Raw genomic sequence first — 23,853 nt, forward strand, 5'->3', positions numbered from 1 at the left:
TTTTTTTTTTTTTTTTTTTTTTTTTTTTTTTTTTTTTTTTTTTTTTTTTTTTTTTTTTTTTAGGATCAGAACTGTTTTTTTCTAGGATCAACTTTAAGTCATGAAACTTTATTTTGACCAGTTAATCAACTACGCTTAGATTAAGTTACTAACTGTTCTTAGTTTCCTCATTATTTTATGAAATTAAAATAATTTTTTGTTAAAAACAAACAAACAAATAGTTGGAGTTGCTTAGAGTATCTGTCCTGCACAGGATAGACAAAATGGATCTCAATAACAATTAAATGATTATGTTTTCAAATTTCATATTGATTTATACCTATTAAAAAAATTCATTGAAATTATACAAATTTTCTCAAAAACACAAACAAAATATTTTTTTTATTAACTATGCCCACCCAGGGCCAATCAGCCATGCACTGTCTAACTGTTCAATAAGCATGCAAAAAACTAGAAGGGGAAGTATACATTCGAAAATAGGCGATGCTTATATATTCAATTTGTTGTACACAAAGAAATGTTGTCCATTCATAGAACTACCCCAAAACAATGGGCAGAGGCTACAATGCCGATACTATTGAGATGGTGAGGAAATCATAATCTGTCAACATTCAAAAGCAGACATCTTCCTCAGTAAATTAGAAGGTTTTTATTTTGCATGCGACGTTTCAACTTTTTCCAGCAGCTATACCACTGTAAAGTTTTCTTGAGGTTTTAAATTTCGTTTAGATTAGTGCTTTATAATTCATTACGGGGAGACGAGATGTGACAAATACGATCTGATTTAGCTAGTGAATCTGCTTCCTCATTACCACGAATCCTGACATGGCTTGGGATCTATTAGAAACTTATTTTATAAAAATATTGAAGAATATATTTCGTCCCACATGTGAAATCACAAAATTTAAATTTTCACAAAACACAGTAAATCAGGCGACTTTTTTTGTTGCCTAGTTTAATCTATTATTATATATAAGTTACACGCTAAATTTCTAAAACTTCCAGAAGTAATATTTTGAATATATATAAATTTTAATAAATTCAAGTTCTTGAAAATAATACACATATATATTTTGTATTTACATCGAAAAAATATGTAAATAAATTACTCAGCTCCTTTGTGGTGATATATTAAAGGCAAGGAAAGAAAGGGTTGTAAGAATCAGAGGAGAAAAAAAAATTTTTTTCTCCGAAATTTCCAGAATTAAGAAAATAAAACGCTTAAATAGATTTTGCATTGTATGAAATTCAAAGTTTCCTCTGGAACAATACTACAGTTCCCTTATTTGTCGTACAGTGCCTTTTTATCAAAGTTTGTACAAAATATGTAATCCACAACAGCATTATTATTAGCAAATATAAAGAGATATTTTTACGCACTAAATTATAATGCAATTCAATTCTTAAAAATGCTTACCTAAAATATATGTCAAAAAACGAAGCTATCATTGAGTGATCTACCTTGACTGTAACCAAAAATACAAGTTTATGGGGAAATTTTTCAATTAATAACTAAGCATGAGGTACAATAGATGGAAACATTTTGTCGTTTTTTTGTTGTTGTCTGTTTTGATGTTAGTGGAAACATAAAACACCTTATTCGATTTAAATTGATGACACAAAATGACATTCAGTTGGAGAAAGATTATATAGAATTAACATATTCTTATGTGAAAAATTCCCACTTGCTTTTTTCTAGTTTAAAAATAAATTAAAATAGTGCATAATGTGACAGTATTAAATGCTCCAGAAACAAAACAATGTATTATATTGTTGGAAGACAAGGAAATTCATAGAAAATTCAATGCTGAAGAATACTGGATTATTAACCAATAATGAATCGGATAATCTACGTGTTCAAGTTTTTAGAAAATTCCAGAATTGATTCAAATATCAATAAAGCAAATGATACATCTGGAATTTATAAATGAAAAGTTTGTACCACATATAAAACACAGCAGATGGAAAAATCATTTTTTGCCCTCATAGATTCAATAACCATGATAAATTCAGATTTAAAGAAAAAATACAAGTCCAATTGAGTTTTTGTATCTTTATTTAATAAATTGTAGATCATCAACACAGGTAAAATTTTTTAGTGATTCACCCAGTTCAAAGGTAGCAGGATGGTATTTAAAAACTTTCTTAATATATTTCTTCCCTGGAATAAAAAAAAAATTTATTTTAGTAAAGTTTAAAAAATTATATTATACTAAATAGTACTTGCAGCATAACTTCAATAAATAATATATTTATTATTCAGTATAAGACAATGCAAATCGGAAACTATTGCAAAAGTTTATTCATACATTTTCACAAGACTTAAAAGCGATGAATTAAATCTTGTGAAATTGCATAAACTTATAAATGTATTATTATAATTTGAAGCAGTCATTTTTTTTTATAAAAAAGTGTGCAGATTAAAGTTACTGTTAAAAAAGTGAAAGTAGATCTCGAAATAAATGACTGATAAGTATGTTTGAGAATATATTAATTTTACCTTAGCATATACTTTAATCATCATAAATCATCATCTATTGTGACTTAGTTCACATTACATTTGATAAATAGTAATAAATAATACTAATTAAAATAATTTAAAGATGATTATGTTATTTAATATTGTCTTCTCAAAAAAAGGTTATTTTCTAGAAAACTTACCAGAGTTCATTCATCTAATAAATTCTTTGATGATGGAAACGTACTTAAACTTTCCAGAAACCAAAATTTATGAGATAAATAACTTAACCAGAAAAATTTTCAATGTTAAAAATTGAATCATACAAAAAGAAAAAAAAAGTATACTGTTATATAAAAAAGTATACGTTTAGATAAAAGTAATTCCAATTTTGAATGTAATGAATCTACAAATCATACTTAATTTTATTTTTAAATTATAGCATTATAGCTTAACATTTTGATTGTGGGTACTACAACAGATGCATCTTATAAATAACCAAAGAAAATTTTTTTTATTGTCAGGTTCTAGTTCAAAGTTTTATTTTATTCAGTGTATTTTTTAAAATGTTTTGAATAATGGATCATTTAAAATTTTCTTCATTCAAACCTAATATTAACACTATCTATTCTATAATAGTTCTCCAAATATAACAACTATAAAATATTAAATTAACTTAAACATGACATACTTCGTTTTTCATATATTTTTCTTCGATACTTTTTAATTATTGCTAAGCAATTTGAAAGCCTTGTTTTGTTTAAATCATCATCATCATTAAACAAAGCAATATAAATTATTAATGAATTAATATTAGAAATTCCAAAATGCGTTTCATTTTTTTATTATTTTCTTATATATTATAAATTATTGGAAGCAAAATAAATTGGCTGAATATTCAATAAATCAAAGAAAGGCCCTTGATCATTCATTCATTTATATATATATTAATCTCTCTCAGCCATTGCAAGGGCTTTTAAAAAACGAAAATAAGCCCCTTTAAGCACTTTTTAAAAACACTATGCATCCTGCAAATCTTGAAAATGAGTGCTTGAAATATGTTGGTTGTTATTCCCATTTTGTATATTTTTAAAACAAATGAAGGTTTTTATTCAATAAATATCTTACCGNTAAGTAATTTGAAAGCCTTGTTTTGTTTAAATCATCATTAAACAAAGCAATATAAATTATTAATGAATTAATATTAGAAATACCAAAATGTGTTTCATTTTTTTATTATTTTCTTATGTATTATAAATTATTGGAAGCAAAATAAATTGGCTGAATATTCAATAAATCAAAGTAAGGCCCTTGATCATTCATTCATTTATATATATATTAATCTCTCTCAGCCATTGCAAGTGCTTTTAAAAAACGAATATAAGCACATTTAAGCACTTTTTAAAAACACTATGCAATCCTGCAAATCTTGAAAATGAGTGCTTGAAATATGTTGGTTGTTATTCCCATTTTGTATATTTTTAAAACAAATGAAGGTTTTTATTCAATAAATATCTTACCGTTTCAGTTTATTGGGATTAATTAATTAAGAAACAGAACACATAATTAATAGCACAGCATAATTAATTATTCAATTTATTTCAAAAATTATTGCATTAATCACAGATCCATTTCCCAATACTATTGACGTGAAATTCAAATTTAATACTTTACCATTTTGACTTTGTTCATCAACAAATTTTTTATATTCTTTGATTTTTAGACACTGAAAACTCAATGAATGCTTTTCCCCAAAGACATTATTCAGCAATAGTAAAAAAATTAGTTACTAGCATTTCTTTGCAATTGTGTAATAATATTTTACTTGACAAGACACAAATTTGCATATAATATATTGTTAAATACTAAAAATAACTTATTGAAGAACAAATACTACTTTTTAACACATTTGTTGACATATTATATGATACAATTACACTTTCATAGAACCATTTATAGTTTTAAGCTTGTAATTATGAATAATAAAAAATAAATAAAAGCCAGAAATTAAAAAGGAATGACTTAAAGGTAAATACTGTTATTAATTTCATGCTAATGACAACTAAAGATGCCTAGATCATCTTTGTTTTTTATTATGCGATTTTTCCGGCCAATGAGATTGCACCGACAGCAACCGAAAACAGTTTCAGACTATCATCTTTGCATGATTTCTAGAGATATTGAATTTTTACACTGTTTTCTTTGATATTTAATCTTTATGATTTTATTGACGTAATTTCTAATTTTCATTGAAGCACAGATTTTTCATTTGGCATATCTTTTTACTAAGCAGACACATCTCCTGAGTGGGCAAATTTGTCAGTCTAAGGTGTTTACTGACGTTTGACAGTATTAATATAAGATAACATTTAAATTAATGTCAATATAAATGTAAGTAAAATTTTTTCAAAAATCTTTTGTAAAACTTTCTTAACAAACTGATACACTTAACTTTAAAAATACAAAACTAAACAATTACAGTTTATAATATATATTATAATTACCATCTGAAAACATTAACAAAAATGCTACTTTATAAGCAATAAGTTTATCTTTTGATTGTGTAACTGGTAGCTTTTGAGGATTAAAATACATCCACATCCATGATCTCCTTCTTGATTTCCAAAGTGAATAAATTTCAAAATCACCTATAGAACTGAAAATGCATAATATACCATTATTACAAATTTAATAAGTTTTTTCAAATACAGTCAGTTTCAATAGGATGAGTAGCCAAATTTTTCAACATAAAATAAGCATTTGTTTTTTAAACATTTAAATATATTTTAAGCACTTTTTTTATTAAAAAAATTATAATTTACATGTGCACTATTAAGACTTTTTTTTATTCCTATTGTTGAAAGTTTTTTTTTTTTTTCGGTTAATGGAGGGCACTTGGGTCTATTTCCCATTGGCCTCAGAAATGCCAGAATTGCTACTCTCTTACCATTATCCAGTGAGCACCTATGGCTAAGCTAAGCCGGTGGAGTAGCATCCCCCACGTCATACAACCAAAAACCCGTTTATAGAGCGCATTACATTCACACAGAAGGGCATAGAACACACAGAGAGAAAGAAACATTCATGCCCTGAGTGGGATTTGAACCCGCAACCATCGGCTGTGCAGTCAGGCACGCTAACCACTCGGCCACCTGGTGAGCCTATTGTTGAAAGTATATTTATGTATTTTAACAAAATAATTACCAAACAACTAGTTTCTAAAAAAATTCTTTACCTGATTATATTAGCAAACATAAGAACAATTTATGCACTATTTTAAATATATTCAACATTGAGTGACTCAAGTGAGTTTATAAAGATACTTGCTGAATACCCTTTCTTTGCAAGGGGTAACAAAAAAAAAGGTAATGAATCAATAAATCAGCACTACGAAATCAGGCTCTAAACCGAAAGGCTTATACTGGCATAATTAAAGAGCTTGATGGAAGAACCATGTAAGATATATTTTTACGGAAATCAATGAATATATTAATGAATAATGAGAGAAAATAATGTAGTTCATTAATATGGGTATGTTTAATGTAACATAATTGTTTTTGTCTTCATTTCAGTTTTAACATAACTAATCCCCATTGGTTTTTAGTACACTTGCATGATTTTTATTTCAAATTAGCCAGCGGTAAAAAATATAAAACAAAGAATTATTAGTCCCATTGTCTAATAAAATAGTTTGGATAAAACTTTTTTTTTTTTTAAATCTGAAAATGCACTCCTGGTTCTTTCACTAAGTTTTTCAAATAATATAGCTTAAATAGTTTCAATTATTTTATTTATTTGTTGCCTTTTTCCGTGGCTTTATATTATTGAAGAAAGCAAAATTCTTTCTTTGTAGTTCATCCTATTAGAATAAAGATAAAATGTATTTAGCATCACTTGTCATGATGCTATTGCTCACAACCAACTCATGATGGTAAAAAATTACCATTATCAAGTAATTTTCTCTGGTACATATCCCTTACAAAGGTACATGTCCCTTAAAACTACTTAGTATTAGAGCAGATTTGATAATCACCAAATATATCAATATAGTATTTTATACCCATATAAATACACTTGGTACTTACTATATAACCCTTCAATATTTAAGCATCCTGTGAAATACATTTGTTAGTGACAGTCAACTAAAGTCGATTTTTTAAAGAAAAAAAATATATGATAGAATTCTTATTAGAACTTGATAAGGATTACAGAGCATGACCATTTCACAATCTGATCTTTACTTTGCTGTTAAAATATTTTTATGTAGAGGTGTAAAAAAGTTCTTTTAATTTTAATTCATCAAAATATTAATACTCTGTTTTTGATGTCATTGGAAAAAAATCTTTTCTGAAACCACAGTTTTAGCTATATAATCAAATAGAAGCAATCACAATATTCTATCTTGAACATTTAAAAATATTTCAGCTTACGAAAATTCATCACTTATACATTCTATGATTTCTGAAGAGGGAAAAAATAAAAGGGAATATTTCTTACTCTTGTTGAGCTTCAGTCAAATTTTTCCACAGTGCTTTCCAAGCTTTAATATTTTCTCCGTTAGTTGGATAATCAAGAAACATAAAACAGTAGTTCAGAATTTTTAATGAACTCACACCTGCAAACAATAAATGGGATCATATGGTTGATTCATTTTTGAAATTGTCAAAATGTTACTAAATTTATATTTTGTTGGAAAAAATAATTTACAGATAAGATGTAAAGTTGAAAGATTTTGAACAATAAAATAAATATGTTATAAATAGGTAAAACAATACAATTCAATAAAAAAAAAAATAAAATTTTTTAATAATCATACTTTATACATATTTTGGGGGAAACATAAGGCGCAAAGATGTAACTCTTTGAAAAAATAAAAAACTTTTTCATTCTTAATGAACTTAGAAATTAGCATTTCCATTTCTTAACGGGCAAAACAATAAACAGGGCTGATTGTGAGCCCAAGTCAAAATTCCAGAAAGTTTCTTGAGTAAGAAAAAAAAATTTTAAACCGAAAAATTAGAAAAAAAATTTAAACAGGGTTTTTTTTCTTTTTCTCAATACTTCTTACTTTACTTAAAATATATTTAAAATTTTACACATACCTATACCATTTACACATACCAATGATGAATTGGAGAAGTAATTGATATTTACAAATATGTCTTTCTTTGTTGAGTTTATGATTATAATAACTATTTACTGATAAAAAAATGAATATTTATCTTGAATATAAGCGTATAAAGTATCTGGCTCTCCCTTACAAACAAATAAAATAAACTGAGTTTTTAAGCTCTACCTTCAAAAATTTGACTTCCGGAAACCTGTGTGATCAATGATTTTTTTTAAAACGTCTTAACCTTCAATCTCCGAAAACTTCCAGATCACGGTTAGCGAAAAATCCGGAAATTCTGATTTTTTCCGGAGCACAATCAGCCCTGAATATATTTGGACTGAAAATAGTTTTCAATTTCAAAATCTATCAAGGTACTAAACAATGATTCTCACCTACACCCATCCTTATTTAAAAGATAAATATACTTAAAAAATAAAGTTGAGCCAAAACATTCATTATTAGGTAAGTTCATTAATGGATGGCACTACTGAGCACACTATAAAGCAGTATTTTCTGCTGCTTATTAGACATTCGGAATGAAATTCGGAGCTATTTCATAGTTAGAAAAGCTAGCTAATGGTAATTTAGAAACGGGATAACGAAACATTTTTCTGGTTTTCTAAGTAGCATGCAGTAAAACACACATTTAAATATTTTTTGTTACTTTTTATATTGATTTGTTAAACTGTTGGTCACTTTTGGTACAAATGGTAGTTGAAACAAATCTTAACAGAGTTTATAGAAAGTTCACAAACCATTTTTGCCAAATGATTAAGGTAAAACAGAATCTCAATTCGACAATTTATACCTTTTTCCTGCCAAATTTCAATGAGCCATAAAGTTCTAACATCTGATATACATTTCTCAGCTAAAATCTGGATACAAAATTACATCATTAGAAAAAAATTGATAAAAAAAAGAAAGATATTTTTAAAAGTATTGGTAAAGCAATATTATTATACCAATTTTTCATAAAGTTCTAGCATCTGATATACATTTCTCAGCTAAAATCTGAATACAAAATTACATCATTAGAAAAAAATTTATAAAAAAAAAAGAAAGATATTTTTAAAAGTATTGGTAAAGCAATATTATTATACCAATTTTTCATAAAGTTCTAGCATCTGATATACATTACTCAGCTAAAATCTGGATACAAAATTACATCATTAGAAAAAAATTGATAAAAAAAGAAAGATATTTTAAGTATTGGTAAAGCAATATTATTATACCAATTTTTCAATAGACTTGTTTTGTCTCCTTCCAATTAAAATAGATGTTTGAATAATATATATTGTTTAAAAAAGTCATTATTTTGAAACTAAGCGTTTAAAAATTTAATTTCCAAATTTAAAAAAAAGCACAACAAAGTTTCAAATTAATTCTAAATTTAGGAAAAAAATATGAGAGACATTTGTAAAATTTCTCAAAGGAAAAATAATTTATTTTCATTCAAAGTTAAAATTGAAATAATAATTTTTCTAATGATAAACCCTTTCTTGTTCAAATTCATTATTGAAAGTCATTCATCATATATTGACTCAAAATAAAAATATATATTACCCATTAATAAAAACGTTGATGCTCAGTTTATATATTGACTCAAAATAAAAACAAAATAATAATGAATTATTATACTTCAAAGTTATTATTTTCTAAAAAGTTCCACAAACAACAACAAATAAACAAAAACTGACAACAACAAAGAATAAAGAAAAAGGATTTCTTTAACACATAAACCAACATTTTAAATTTTGATGCTGCTTTAAGATTAAAATTTTTATGCCTGCAGGCTCTACAAAATAATAGAGTTTTAACTTTATGGTAAAAGCAATTTAAATGACTGAGAAAATAAAAAACAATATAACAAACCATTATATTATTTTTAATATAAAGTTATAATATGAATATTATAATTTAAAAGAAACAAGACTTACCTCTAAATAGTTAATCAAGTTGTCAGAATTTGGATGTCTATGGTAGAGATATGTACAAATATATATAAGAGCATTAATATTATCAGGATTACTTTCAACATAGTTTTGAAGCTCATTTTCTATTTCATATTGTCTATCACATAATTCTATTAGCTAAAAGAAAATGCAAGGAAAAATTAAAAAGCAAGAAATAAATTTACTTTCATAAATCTAAAATTATTTAAAACAAAGAAACCTGAATGGAACTATTAAAATACTTTAAATTCACATTTTAATATTAAAAAAAAAAAAAAAAAACAANCGAGACAACCGAAAAAAATGTGAGACAAAGCAAAACTATTGAATAGCATAAAAAACTATAATTGATTACAACTGTAATTGATTACAGATAATTACTGCCCATTACTTGTAATCACGATTCCAACTAATCATAATTTTTGATTACATTAGAGTAAGCCAAAAATGTAATAGATTACATTTTTCAATAACAATAATCACTTACTTGAAATCATGATTACAAATTTTGATTACAACTGTAACCGTGATTTCAATACTAAATTACAGCAATCAACTACTTGAAATCATGATTACTAACATTCATAATTTTGATTACAACTGTAATTGCGATTACAGTTAACCAATTATTTGTAATTGTGATAACAAGTAATCAAGATATACGATTACATATAATTATGATTACAATTAATCGAAATATATGATTGCAAGACTATTGTATACCAATATATGATTCTATTTCACAGTAGATAGCATAATGTATCATAGAATGATACATTTTGCACATATTTATATGCAACGTATGTACGAATGAATAGAACTAAAATGTATGTACATATGTATTTATCTACAATCGTTCATACATTGGGTGAACGTATACACATACATATAACATATAGATGTACACAAATACATTCAACATTTAACTAGTATTTATTGTACAGATGTACAGTCATATATTGTACATATGTGCATACATATATTGAACCTAAATCTTTAATACAAATTTAACATATGTACATACATGTTATCCCAATGTATGCAATATGAACAATGAATGTATCCATAGATTTACAATACTCGTATGGCCTATGTTCATGCATATCTATATGTACTATACATTAGATGTATGTATATATGGGAAATACAATAAATATACATGGATACTCTAAAATTTGTTTATTTTTGTTATGCATCATGAAATTAAGCTTGGAAATAAATCAGAGATCATTGAAGTTGAACAGGAATGAACAGAGATCATTGAGATTCATATTCAGAACTTCAAAATCTATAGACATAATATCTTGATTGAATTATTATTTTTTCTTCTTCATTTGGTGCCATTCTCTGAAAAGATTGATTCATTAACTAAATTAGGTTGTGCAATGAAAAATAGAAAAATACATTTCATGTTCATAGGCTACGTCATAGAGAGTTTGTATTATTAAAATACCAGCAATACCTACCTTAATTAATTGTAAAATGAACATATCTGAATCTTCAGTATATTTTTTCAGTTTGGTAACTTCTTTATTTGTTTGACTTTGAGATCTGTTCATATCACCTGAATAAAATTCATATAATTTTAGGTTCAAACATAGAAGAAAATAAAAAATTTAAAGATGCATATTTTGTAAATCGAAATTACCAGAAAAACTATTACACCATTCCAGAAGAACTATGTAAGCATCAAGTATTGAGTCTTTGTCATGTTTTTTATATGTACTCAATATTTTCCTATTTTTAAATTCCTGAAAAATTAAAATAAAGTAAATGAAATAAAAATGAAAAATTCTAAAGAAACAATAAAAAAAGTTAAAAGTTAGAGTGGCATACATTTTTTTAACATTTAAAGGTTTTATCAGTACCATATATTTTTTTCTTCTTCTGGGAAACATCCCTGAGGATGATCCGGAGACATGCGATCACAATTTTGATCCTCTACAGAGGGGATTGCTCCCCCACTTCGGTAGCCCAACGACCTGCACGCGAAGTCGAGCACTTTACGGTAGAACAGTATAACGAGGACCGATACCGCACACCCTTGGTCCCTACGCAGACTGATCCAAGTGGTCACCACCTGCGCACTGCCTGCAGCCAGCGATGCTTGACTTCAGTGGTCTGCTGGGAACCGTGTCTTAATGTGATTAACATGTGTGATATGTGATCAACAAATATACTAAAATGAGGTTTTAAGAATATGTGTAAGGCTTATAAAAATTTAACTTTGTATATTTATTGAAAAATGTATTTATTATTAAGTTCTATTTCGGAAATTTTATTTTAAGACTAATTTTATAAACAAGTTTCTACGTCTGGAATACCAATGTTGATATGTCTACATAACTTACTTTCACATAATTTACTAATTGCTTAATTGGTCACTGTATTATGTTCTCCCTACTTAAAATATGTTTGTCATTTATTATGCTCATCTTTCTTTCTTTTTTTTAAATAAATTCATTTTAAAGTTCTAACAAAAATCATAGCAAAATCAATCAAAACTATAAAATTTTTTATGCACAGTAGAAAAATGATTTTTCATTCATTTTTGCTTAGATAGAAATTTTTTTTAAAAAAAAAATTGCTTTTATTCAATGTATTTTAGTTAGTAACATTTTCAATTCATCCTACGTTTGAAATCATAGGTAGAGAAATTAAGTATTAAAAAACAAACATACATGTTATTATACATCAGTTTTACTTATAAAGCACTTTTTTATTTCGACTTTTTATTTTCTTATTAAAATCCTTATCTAAAAACCTATTATTTCTTAACATTTTCTTTCTAAAATAAGTCAGATAAATATTGTTTTATTTGCAATAGAATATATGTCAATGCTCTTTGCTCAATGGTTAAAATATAATGTTCTGCATACTTTTCTTATGAACACACAACAACATTTAACAGAACCAAATACTATTTCATAAAAAATAATTCTTTCATGATTAACTATGCAATCGTTCTAACATATATTTATATATTAATTTTCACACTTCATCAACAAAATGTAAACAAAACATCCAAAGACTTTTTTAAATAGTGACAGATGCGACTCCTTCAACTCGATTGGGTAAATTTATCAATAAGGCAAAATTTTAGTGCAAATACATCCAATCAGCTTGGTCTTGCTCCAGTCTCGTTAAACCTCGACAAAACTACGTTTGAGCAACGTAGCCTAGTTTTTTGTATAAACCGGGGAACTGAGGTTTAGACAGCGTTCTGACAATTCAGCCTAACAGCCTTTAAAATTTTCATTGTGACATAGACATAAGTCAGATGTGAACATTAATAGTTCGGCAATAAATATCAATTATTCCCTTGTATTTATTCCAGTTTTCAGCACTTTCTGCTCAAAGGGTATAATAGACAAAAAGTTTTTTATAAATCAACAAATAATGAAAAAGCAGATGATTCAGCTAAATAATCTACGAGACAACCAAAAAATTACGTATACCCACTTCCAGTTTCATACCTTAAACGAAGTATTAAAGATTCTCTTCTAACAAAATGCTCATTTCAATGGAATAATTCAGACAGAGGCAGACGTCTATTCAAAATTATTAACAATGTTACTTTTTTCAAAACAATTCCTCCAAAACAAGTCATCTGGTTCTTGACGGGTCACAGACCATTTCCAACCTTCTTTAATTACTTGCATATAACAGATACTGATCTTTGCACCTGCGACCAACAAGGTTCACCTGAACATTATCTCACTAGTTGTTCCTACACTGTCTCCTGGCATAGTCGTCCACCTAGCCCAACAAATTTAGAAATTTGGCAGAAAACTTTTATTACAAACAATACTTTAAACAAAAGATTTAATAACAGTAATGAACTTCTTAGCGGGTAATGACTATCTATTAAAATTTTAATAATTTCCTATTACACATGTATAATATTTTTTTTTGTCTTATTTCTTCTTAAATTCCACACTTTCAGTAAAATCTTTTTTTTCCCTTCTAAATATCATGTTATTTAGGCTGGAGTGGAGCTGAACCAGCGGCCAAGTCCTGGGCTGTATGGTTAAGGGTTTTCATAACCTAGGTACATGCTCAGGGCATACTACATGATAGGTACATGCTCAGGGAAAGAAAAAAAGAAAAAGATCAACAAATTAAATTTTTCATAAGTTTTGTTTTTAATGGCAAGGTGTTAAACAAGAAATGACGGACTGATGAAAACTTAGAAAAACATAAATTTCTATATATGCAATGAGATTTAATTACCTTCACTTGTGTTTGTATTTCTGGAATTTCACATTTAAATGCACACATTATAAATTCAAGCAAAACTTCATTCATGTTTAGGTGAAGGGCATTTAGCATAGAACTGAAATTATAAAGATTTTACATTATTTTACATATGAAGCGACAATTGACAGTATAAGTTTGAAATAATTAAATGTTGCACATTTCTCACCGAAAAAAACTCAATAAGCAATCATTCTTATCCTTAATCTCCATATTCATTAAAAGTATAATTCCAACCTAGAAATAATCTTTACAATTAATCTTTACAAAGAAGTACAATTTTGTTTGCTTCTAAAATAAATTAACAAGAAAAAACAATAGTGTTGTAAAAATATTTCGTTACCTCGACAAATTAAAATTTAGAAGAAAAACATTTGTATGTGCAAAAAAAAAAAAAAAAAAAGTAANAAAAAAAAAAAAAAAAAAAAAGTCAATCCTAAAAAAATCTTATTTAATACTCAACACTTTAAAATTTAGAAATCAAAAAATTTCATCTATTTTCAAATTCAAAAAAAGAAAAAAAAGTGTAGTTTTAATCTTTAAATATTTTTTTTCAGTAAATATTTAATAAAACAAAATTTAAAAAAAACATTATCCAAATTCATTATTAAAACAGTTATTTGAAATATAGACAGGGGAAAAAAGAAAAGAATAAAAGAACAAAAACGAATCTAAATATTGGCTAAATATATGCATTTTTTTTTATGTAATTACACATAAAAAAATTTCCATTATCATGACTTCTTTCATTCCATAATTTTTACAAGCTACAATGGTTTTTATTGAATCATTTTTTGTTAGCAATTTCATTTATTTCTATACACTATTTAGTTTACGTAAAACTTCTGAAAGGATTTTTAAAAGGTAAAAAACATATTCGAGTAGTTATCTAACAGTTTAAACAAAATTGTATTAATCAAATCAGCCATTAGATTTACAAATACTCAAAATTATTTGTAAATCTAATAACTGATATTGAAAAATTCTTCAATATTAAAATTATATTAACTTTCTATATATATATTTATATAAATTAATCTTACGAACTTAAGTGAATGATATTTTTTTATAGTTTGTAGAATTTAAAAATTCCTAATTTGGAGAGGGGGGTGGGGTGGAAAGCACTTTCCATTTAGCAACTTATTTCAAATTCAGAATTGTCCCCACTTCATGATCAGATTTATGAAAGGTGGAATTCTTATTACATTTATCAACACAATTTTTGCAAGATAAAATTTTTTGGAATACTTTCTTATTATTTTAAATAAGAATCTTCCTTCACCCGTATTGCTAAGGAGATATAAAAATTTAAAACTTTTAAAGAATGTAACAAATGTGAAATAAAATAATAAAAATGATAACTAATAACAGTTATAACACTGAAATGTTTGCTTTTTACAAAGCCATTTTCAAAACTAAAAATATTTTAAAAAATAAGGTAATAAACAGATTGAGATCTAAGATAAACTATATTTTTTACAAATTATAAAAAGTAATTATTGCAGATTGCATAATTTTAAAGCTTATAAAAAATTTTAACAAACATAAAACAGAATAATAATAAATTAAAATATTACAATTTTTGCCTTTAATATAATTAGTTTCAAACATAATAATAATTTTTAAAAAAAAGGTACAGGTAAACAGATTGGGTTCTAAGATAAAAACAATTTTAATAAATAGAACAAAATATTATTACAGAACAGTATATATATATATATATATATATATATTTTTTTTTTGTCTTAAACACACCTAATTTTAACAATGATATTTCATTGATAACTACATTAAAATAAAATATTGGATAAAATAAGTTTAAGAAATAAATCAAGACCTTAAATACGGAAAAATGAGTTTAAAAAAATCAAACAGCAATCATAAGGGTTTGGATAAAGTATTTAAAAAAATTAATGGAATTTTTAATTGACAGAAATGAAATAATATTGGAAAAGTATTAATTTGTTACCCTTTTATATATATTGTTTATAAAAAATAATGCATGGTATAAGAAAGTTTAATACTTGAAAGATAAATTGCCCCAGACTAAATTAATTATATTAAAGTTAGACCCCAAGTGGTAAAGTATACAGAGTAGAGAAAGAAAAAAGTTTTTTGGCAGCTTATTATTTTGTAATAAGTTAGAGAATTTTAAAATTTTCCAAAAATTTTAAATAATAATTTGATAAAAATTTGATAAATGCTTCTTTAAAAACTTATTAGAAGTAGAAACCTCAATGTTATAATCAAAATTCATTTAACTTTTCGAATCAATAATGAAATTGAGTACAAACTGATCAATTATACTTTTAATTAAATAATTACATGACTTTTATGTCACATTTTAGAGTTGTTACACACATATTCCAAAATTAAGGTCTCTGAGTTTTCCCTATCGCTGTTAAGCAAAAAATAAAAGACGAAACTCAATCACAATAGAAGTTGAAGAAGTTAGCTTATTTAATTAACACCCTTGCCTGGGAAAAACTTTCATAACTTTTATTGTTAAACTTTAAAAGTGATAAGATTTATATTATTCAGAAAAAACAAAACATTAAGATCTCAACACATTTTAAATGTGTTGAGATCTTAATGTTAAAACCCTGTGGCAGAATTTTTTTGGGCTTTCTGCGGCAAACCTCTCTAGCACTAATATCTTTCTGCAAGATACTTTTAATAATAACTAACATACATGTTATTAATTAAATTTTAAGTAACAGAAACATTGTATTTACAAAGAAAAGCCTATTTGGATTAATAAAATTGTATGCATTTTTTTAAAAAACAAATATGTAATATATTTTTTATTCTAATATCATGGGCGGTATTCTCACATTTTGTTAGACAGGGTTGCCACTCAAATCAGGAAAAAAAAAATTCCCTGTGTCTTTCCTGTATATATTATACACAATATATTAAGAGGAAACAACAATTACTGTGCGTGCTCTTGTGTGAGCTATATTGGGCTAACAATATTTATTAGTTTTGATTGTTGGAAAAACAGTAGAAAATACTTAAATAATGCTATAATAAATGAAATAGTTTAGTATAGCTGAAATATCATAGTTAAATATCCCATAGATTACACTTTGAAAGGTCACCATTTTTTAAAAGACAAAAATAAGAAACAAAATTCTCTGTTTGTAAAGAAAAATCAAATTTCCCTGCATTTACCCTGTTATTTTAGGTGATTTTCAAATTCCCTGTATTTTCCAGGTTTTCCCTGTAGAGTGGCAACCCTGTAAGAGGAAAACACACTAATTATTTCTTTTATCGCATTTCATAAATCATCTTAACATAAAAAAATAATAATTAAAAATCATAAAATCAGTGGAAGAGAAGAAAACCAAAATACTTTTTATTTTTCCCAAAAGAGAATAATAATAATAATAAAAAAAATCACGAGCATTTCTTCCAATCTGATGCGTGAAAAAGACACAATACGGACACTAATAAGTATACAGACACTATTGACAATACAGACACTATTGAGTATAATTGAGGAGGGGAAAAAATCTTTCAAACTTTTCTGCAGAAAAGAAATTTTTTGCTTCAATATGCTTTATTTTTCATTCTTCTCAAATAAGAATCGAAAAATTAAGAGCACTCCCCCCCCCATGCACGAAAAAGGCATCTTTTAAACATAATTTTATAGAAAAAAAAATTTTCTTGCAGAAAAGAAAACCAAAATTTTTTACTTTCTAAAGGAAAAATCGTTCAGCAAGAACCTTTGTAACATTCTGCAACAATGTCGCCGTGATTCTGCCACGGGGGTAATTAAAATACCCAAAAATCTAATTTTGACTACTCTTTCTAAGAAATATAACAATTTCATTTCTTACTCAAAGAAATGTGACAATTTTATAGTTTCAATATTTTCTTCAGTCAAAAAAGTTCAGTAGATAATCCGATGTCATTGTTAGGAATTATATGAATTGGAAATTTACAACTGATCTTTTCTCCTTTCTAGCATTTAAATATTTCTTATTTTGTTAAACTGTTTTGCAACTTAATTTACAAAATATCATAAAAATATGAAGAAAAGAAAATATTCCTAATAGCGGCCTATTAAACAACTTTTAATATTGCTTCAGAGAAGTTAGAAATAAAAATTGCTAAGCGCAAGTAACTTTAATTAAAAGTTTGTAATAAACAGTATTAATAATATGATTAGTATATTTATTTTTATATAATTATGAATACAAAGATTAAAAATATTCAAAGTTAAATACTGAAGATTATTACTTTATTTTCTTGTCAGCCAATTTATTTTTGACTTAATTTTCGATTTTCTAATGATTTTTCATTCATTCATTTCATGTTTTTTCTCTCAAAGTCCAGTAGTTTTGAACTTATTTTTTTTCTCATTTCTCTTTATTGTCTACATTTTACTACAATGATGCAATTTAAATCAAGATTTAGCAGATTTTTTTCCTTTTTTAAATTTTCTTTAAAATTTTCCCTCTTCCACAAAAATTTATGAGTATTCTCTGTTTTTTTTTTCTATAGTGACCTTACATTTTTTTCAAAGTTATAGAAATTACTTAGAATTACTCATAACTTATAAGAAATGAAATAAGCAGACTTAATCAATGTAGTTAATATTTCAAGATAATCTTACTTTGAATCGTGCATGATCTATAATGGTTTTATCGTGACAAAGTATCCAATACAATTTAATTGCTTCTTCATAGCGGTGACTTGCAATGCATTTGATCACTAAATCATAACAATATTTTCCCATTCTTATACCTAAAAAAGACGAATGCTAAATAGACAGGCATAAAAAATTATGTTAACACAGTAAAAATTAATATTGACTAGTATTGAAACAAGGCAATAAAGCTGAAGGAAACTTCTAATAAACTACATTATAGATGCTGTAACATAAAGGAAAACCTTTTATGTAAAAAAATAAATAAAAAATAATGTAGTTACATTTATATTATTATTGATATAATAAAATATACTAGCCCAGTAGCCTATTTCCCACCTCAGATTTTTTAAAAACAACAACATCCATGGAGAGAATGGATAAAAAATTACAAGCAATAAAAATCTGAAAACAATAAAAAATAAAGAAAAAGAAAAATTTCTATCATACTTAATGAAAAATAAGGAATATTTATTATTTTATTAAAATTTTAAACCAAAAAAAGATATTTACATAAGGTTCGTTTTTCTTGTTCCTCTTTTATTTGTCAGCAAAGTGTGTCTGTGAAATCAGTCTAAGTTTATTTGAAGAAACTTTAAAAGTGCTCAATTTAGAACACCATAAATTAATATTTCATTCATTTCTTCCTTTAAAATGAAAAAAAATTTTTTTTTTTTTAAATATTTTGATTCTGCAAGTTAAATCTTTCTTTCTGATTTCTTTATTTAGTTTAGTAAAAACATCCTCCTTTTGGGTAAAGCTAATGCATGATTGTATCCAATTCAAATTAAATAAAATTTATTTGCTTATTCACATATCTTTAATATGGGCAAATTGTATTAAATAGGGTCAGGTGGGGGAAAGTGGTGGTAAAATCAGGCACTTTTGAAACAAAGCTTAAAATTAAAGATATTAAAGTTTTTGTCTAAAATATTTTNGAAAAATAAGGAATATTTATTATTTTATTAAAATTTTAAACCAAAAAAAGATATTTCATAAGGTTCGTTTTTCTTATTCGTCTTTTATTTCTCAGCAAAGTGTCTGTGAAATCAGTCTGAGTTTATTTGAAGAAACTTTAAAAGTGCTCAATTTAGAAAACCATAAATTAATATTTCATTCATTTCTTCCTTTAAAATGAAAAATTTTTTTTTTTTTTTTTTAAATATTTTGATTCTGCATGTTAAATCTTTCTTTCTGATTTCTTTATTTAGTTTAGTATAAGCATCCTCTTTTTGGGCAAAGCTAATGCATGATTGTATCCAATTCAAATTAAATAAAATTTATTTGCTTATTATCTTTAATATTGGCAAATTGTATTAAATATGCATTAGATAAGTTTAATTTTTACATTAATTATCTCTGCTTGACTGAATTAAGGTTGCAAACAAACTTTAAATTTTGAACATATTGCACCACAGATTGACTCTGTAAATTCTAAAACTTAAATCATAGGCAATTTTAGACGCACAATCTTTTTTTTTAGAAGTCGATGTCAATAAATTAAATTATTCAAAACTATAGTAATTAAAAGTATGATTTTAAGCAATTCAAATTATTTTTCCTAAACCAGCTTTTATTTAGGAATTTCATTTATACTAAACACTAACAAAAAAAAAAAAGAAAAAAGACAAAACAATGAATAAAATTACAAAAATAAGAAACTAAAATACATAGAAGGCAGGTAATATATTTGATTTTAAATCAAATTAAAAGGAGAAAGAGAAAATTAAAAAAAAAAAATCTCAATATATTTACCAGATGTAAACTGATGGACGTTTACTGTGCTGTAAAAATCTTTTAAATGCCTGGTCTTACAAACATTTTTTCCACCACGCACTTTCAAATTTCTCATAATAAGTTCAAACGTATTAAGCTAAAGAAAATAAAATAGGTTCAATATTAAGTTTCATCAGATTTTCAATTCAACAACAATAAAAAACTTAATTCAGAAATTTTTAAAACAGAATTAATTTAAGTTAAGCATTTCCAGAATAATAAATTTGCAATTACTTTATAATGCTAGGTATAAAAAAAAAACTAAGTATAAAAAAAAAAAAAACAGTTTCATTTTTTAATTTAGTTAAATTATTCTTTCTTCTAAATATAAGAGATACCAAAAGTTGAAAGAATATCAAATTTATAAAATCTTATAATTAATTTAGGAGTAAATTTCAATCTATAAATTATCCTAAGAAACATAGGTTTATATAATAAAGAATAAAATTACATTGCATACAAGATAGATTAAAATAATTCCCCTTACTTTGTTTTGGTAAAACAGTGTTTTCATTTCAGAAAAAAAATGGGAGAGAATTTCTCACCCTTTCTCAAAAACAGGCTGAGATTTCAAAAAGTTAAGTGTGATTTCTAAAAATTAAAAAAACTCGAATAGACTTGGAAAAAAATTATTTCTTTAATTATAATACATTTTAACATCTTCTAATAGAATATTTTTGTTGCAACATCATATGGAAAATGTTCTATATCTACTTTTTCAAGAGCTATTATATTTATTTGGCTGAAAAATATCTGTATTTGTTTCGTTTTGACCGTTTCTACCGACATTTGTTTAATTTTCATTTGCCCGTTACAAAGTAGAAGATGTCGCCTTAACAAGGTATTTGTCCATCTTACATTCATGCACAAAAAATGTAAACGTCTTACATGACGAAACCTTACCTACGGTGAACATGTGGTTGCAGAGAAATGTGTTCTGAAAGGGATTCTGTGGTTTGGGAGGGTGGCGTTCTGCTTTTCGCACCGGTTCTGAACAATACTGGTAAACAAGGAAGCTAGATAACAAGGAAGCGGGTTGGAGGGAAAGTTCTGTCGTATTTTAAAGAAAATATTTGAATTCATTTATAAAAATATGCGTTAAATATTAATCAATTTTATATGCTTCGTTATTTGTTACAACCTGTTGCCATCTTTCAGGTAACCTGTGAATTCCTGTTTTGTAGAAGTTCTCGTTTTTAGAATTGAAATAGTCAGCAACTGCCTTAGAAACACTTACAAAAGACTTGAATTTTTTACCCGTTAGATAATTTTGCAGAGATCTGAACAGATAACAATCTGATGGTGTAATGTCAGGTGAATACGGTGGGTGACTAAGGATTTCCCATCCTAACGCATTCAGTTTTTGAAGTGTCACCATTGCAGTATGCGGGCGAGCATTATCGTGGTGGAACACTATTCCTTTTCTGGACGCTAATGTTGGCCTTTTTTCTTTGATAGCTGCTTTTAATTTATCTAGCTGATTGCAGTACAGAACCGCGTTGATGGTTTTTCCCTGTTTCTGCAACTCGTAGTACACTGGACCTTTCCTGTCCCACCACAAACAAAGCAGTACTTTTCGCTGATGGATACTTGGTTTTGGAACTGTTGCTGACGATGTTCCTGGTTTGCAGTAGGATTTTTTTCTCTTAATATTCTCGTAAAGATTCCACTTTTCATCTCCAGCAACCAGCCTGTCCAAAAACGGCTCCACATTGTCTCTAATCAGATGTGATGAACACATTCTTACACGATCAGATAAATTCTTTTCCGTTATTTCATGTGGAACCCAAACACTTTGCTTTAACACAAACCCAAGAGATTTAATGTGATCTCCAACAGTTGTATGATGAATGCCAAACTCTTCTGCAATTTGTCGACTTGTTAAATGTGGATTATTTTCCAACATGGATTGCAAAACATCACTATTGATTGACGACAGAACTTCCCCTCCAACCCAATAGATAACAAGGAAGCTAGATAACAAGGACCGATGTTCAAAATAATGAAAGATCAAGGAAGAAAAGTGAAACGGATTTTATTCAAAATGGCAAAAGACGAAATTTTTTCCAAAATTCGAGCGTTAATCATTTTTTATTGCGAGAAAAGAAAAAAATATGCAAGATTCTCGCGTTAAAGTGAAAACACTGTCAAAACTAAATCAAAATTTGAATAAACCGAACACTGAGATCAATTGCAGACTGAGGATTAACTCTAAGGGCGAAAAAAAAAAATCTGAGAGTATGGACAAAGTGAATAAAAGAGATTTAAATATTGTTGCAATATTTCGTAAAGTTCATTGTTAAAAAATTAACAAACAAACACCATTCATACAATATATTTATCAAAAAAAAGTATCAGTGTTCATTCCAGATGGTGTTTTTAGAATGGAGCGACCGATTTACCCTTAGAATGAAAAATTCCCGCCCTGCATGCCTTTTGTAACAGATTTACTTTGGCATTTACTGTTTTTTTTGTACATTGACATGGTTTTCCCAGCATTTTTTTGGCAATATTTAATCGTTTTTTCATGTTTCTCCCACACATTTAGTATGTTATTACAACATTCAGCTTTTGAACTTAACTTCAGCTATCACTTTTTTGAAGTGTCCAATTTATGATGATTCCATCATAATTGGATCCTTTGATGATAGTTTCATTTCTCCGGCTCTTTTCATGTGGTCATTTGAATTCCGATATTTTTAATAAGATGTAATTACAATGTGTTATCACTTTTCGACACTCTCGATCTATGACTACTCCAATTTCTCCTCATTTTATTACAGGTTTTTTGGGCAGTTATTTTTTATTTCATCGGCTCTTTCAATTTCTAATACTTTTTTATACAATATTATCACGACATTTAATTTTTCACGATTCCATTGTATAATATCACGTCGTCAAATTATATTGAGTATTTCGCACAGTTCGTGTGTATTCTGTAATACTAGAAAATGTGTATCTCAGCACGGACGTTTTAGAACAACGCAAAAGCTTTTTCAGCAGTTGTTTATCCTTTCTTCGGCTCTAGTAGTGTATGCGGCATATCTTAAGCTATTCATTTAATTACAATGTACATACGATAGTAACGATCTTGACTTTTTCAAAAATTTTGTACACTTAATAAATGCATAAAGTAATGAAACTCGCTTATTCAAATACAAACCTACAGACAAATATTTTTTTCATAACTAATTGCCTAATTTAATAACTCTTTCAACTGTAAGATATGAAATGTTGCTGTCCGATTACTTCGAAAGGTTTCCCTCGCAATGTTTAAATTTACATCTTAGTAAATTTCCCTTATTTCAGAATTATGAAACTACTGTACATAAGTAACAATAGTAAAATAGCAATCATAAAAGGAAAAGACGATTTATACCACTTTAGAGATAATATCGGCATCTACATCATATATACTGATCATTGTTTAAAGATTGTGCTATCTATATAATCGAGTTTTGAAATGTAATTTTTAACAATTTATTATAAATTTCAGAAAGCTTTGTTAAATAAATTTCTATCTAAATTCTTTTTATATTAAAAAAAAAATACTTGAATAAATTAATTCATTTTGATTGAAAACTTTCAGAGAAGAGGAGAGATTCCAACGTGCAAGCGAGATTCAGATGTAAATAAACAAAAT

General features: G+C 26.5%; 1 protein-coding gene across 2 annotated transcripts; it reads right to left on the bottom strand.

Moving 5' to 3' along the window:
* Positions 1–2,038: 2,038 nt before the first annotated feature.
* Positions 2,039–23,848, bottom strand: LOC107447511 (uncharacterized). Of its 2 annotated transcripts, XM_071183698.1 has the most exons (13): positions 23,590–23,726; positions 21,114–21,226; positions 20,190–20,307; positions 18,402–18,532; positions 13,950–14,017; positions 13,757–13,859; positions 11,172–11,274; positions 10,990–11,087; positions 9,509–9,661; positions 8,380–8,446; positions 6,956–7,073; positions 4,963–5,114; positions 2,039–2,161 (listed from the first exon to the last, which is right to left on the bottom strand). In XM_071183698.1, exons 3-13 carry the CDS (start codon positions 20,284–20,286, stop codon positions 2,055–2,057), a joined length of 1,197 nt encoding a protein of 398 aa, XP_071039799.1. In that variant the 5' UTR covers positions 20,287–20,307; positions 21,114–21,226; positions 23,590–23,726; the 3' UTR covers positions 2,039–2,054. The 2 variants fall into 2 exon arrangements, with proteins under 2 accessions (XP_071039799.1, XP_042908760.1); XM_043052826.2 differs by lacking the exon at positions 21,114–21,226 and having other exon boundaries at positions 23,590–23,848.
* Between the last annotated feature and the right edge of the window lie 5 nt (positions 23,849–23,853).

This window comes from Parasteatoda tepidariorum, chromosome 7 (genome assembly GCF_043381705.1).
Source record: "Parasteatoda tepidariorum isolate YZ-2023 chromosome 7, CAS_Ptep_4.0, whole genome shotgun sequence".
Taxonomy (NCBI): domain Eukaryota; kingdom Metazoa; phylum Arthropoda; class Arachnida; order Araneae; family Theridiidae; genus Parasteatoda; species Parasteatoda tepidariorum.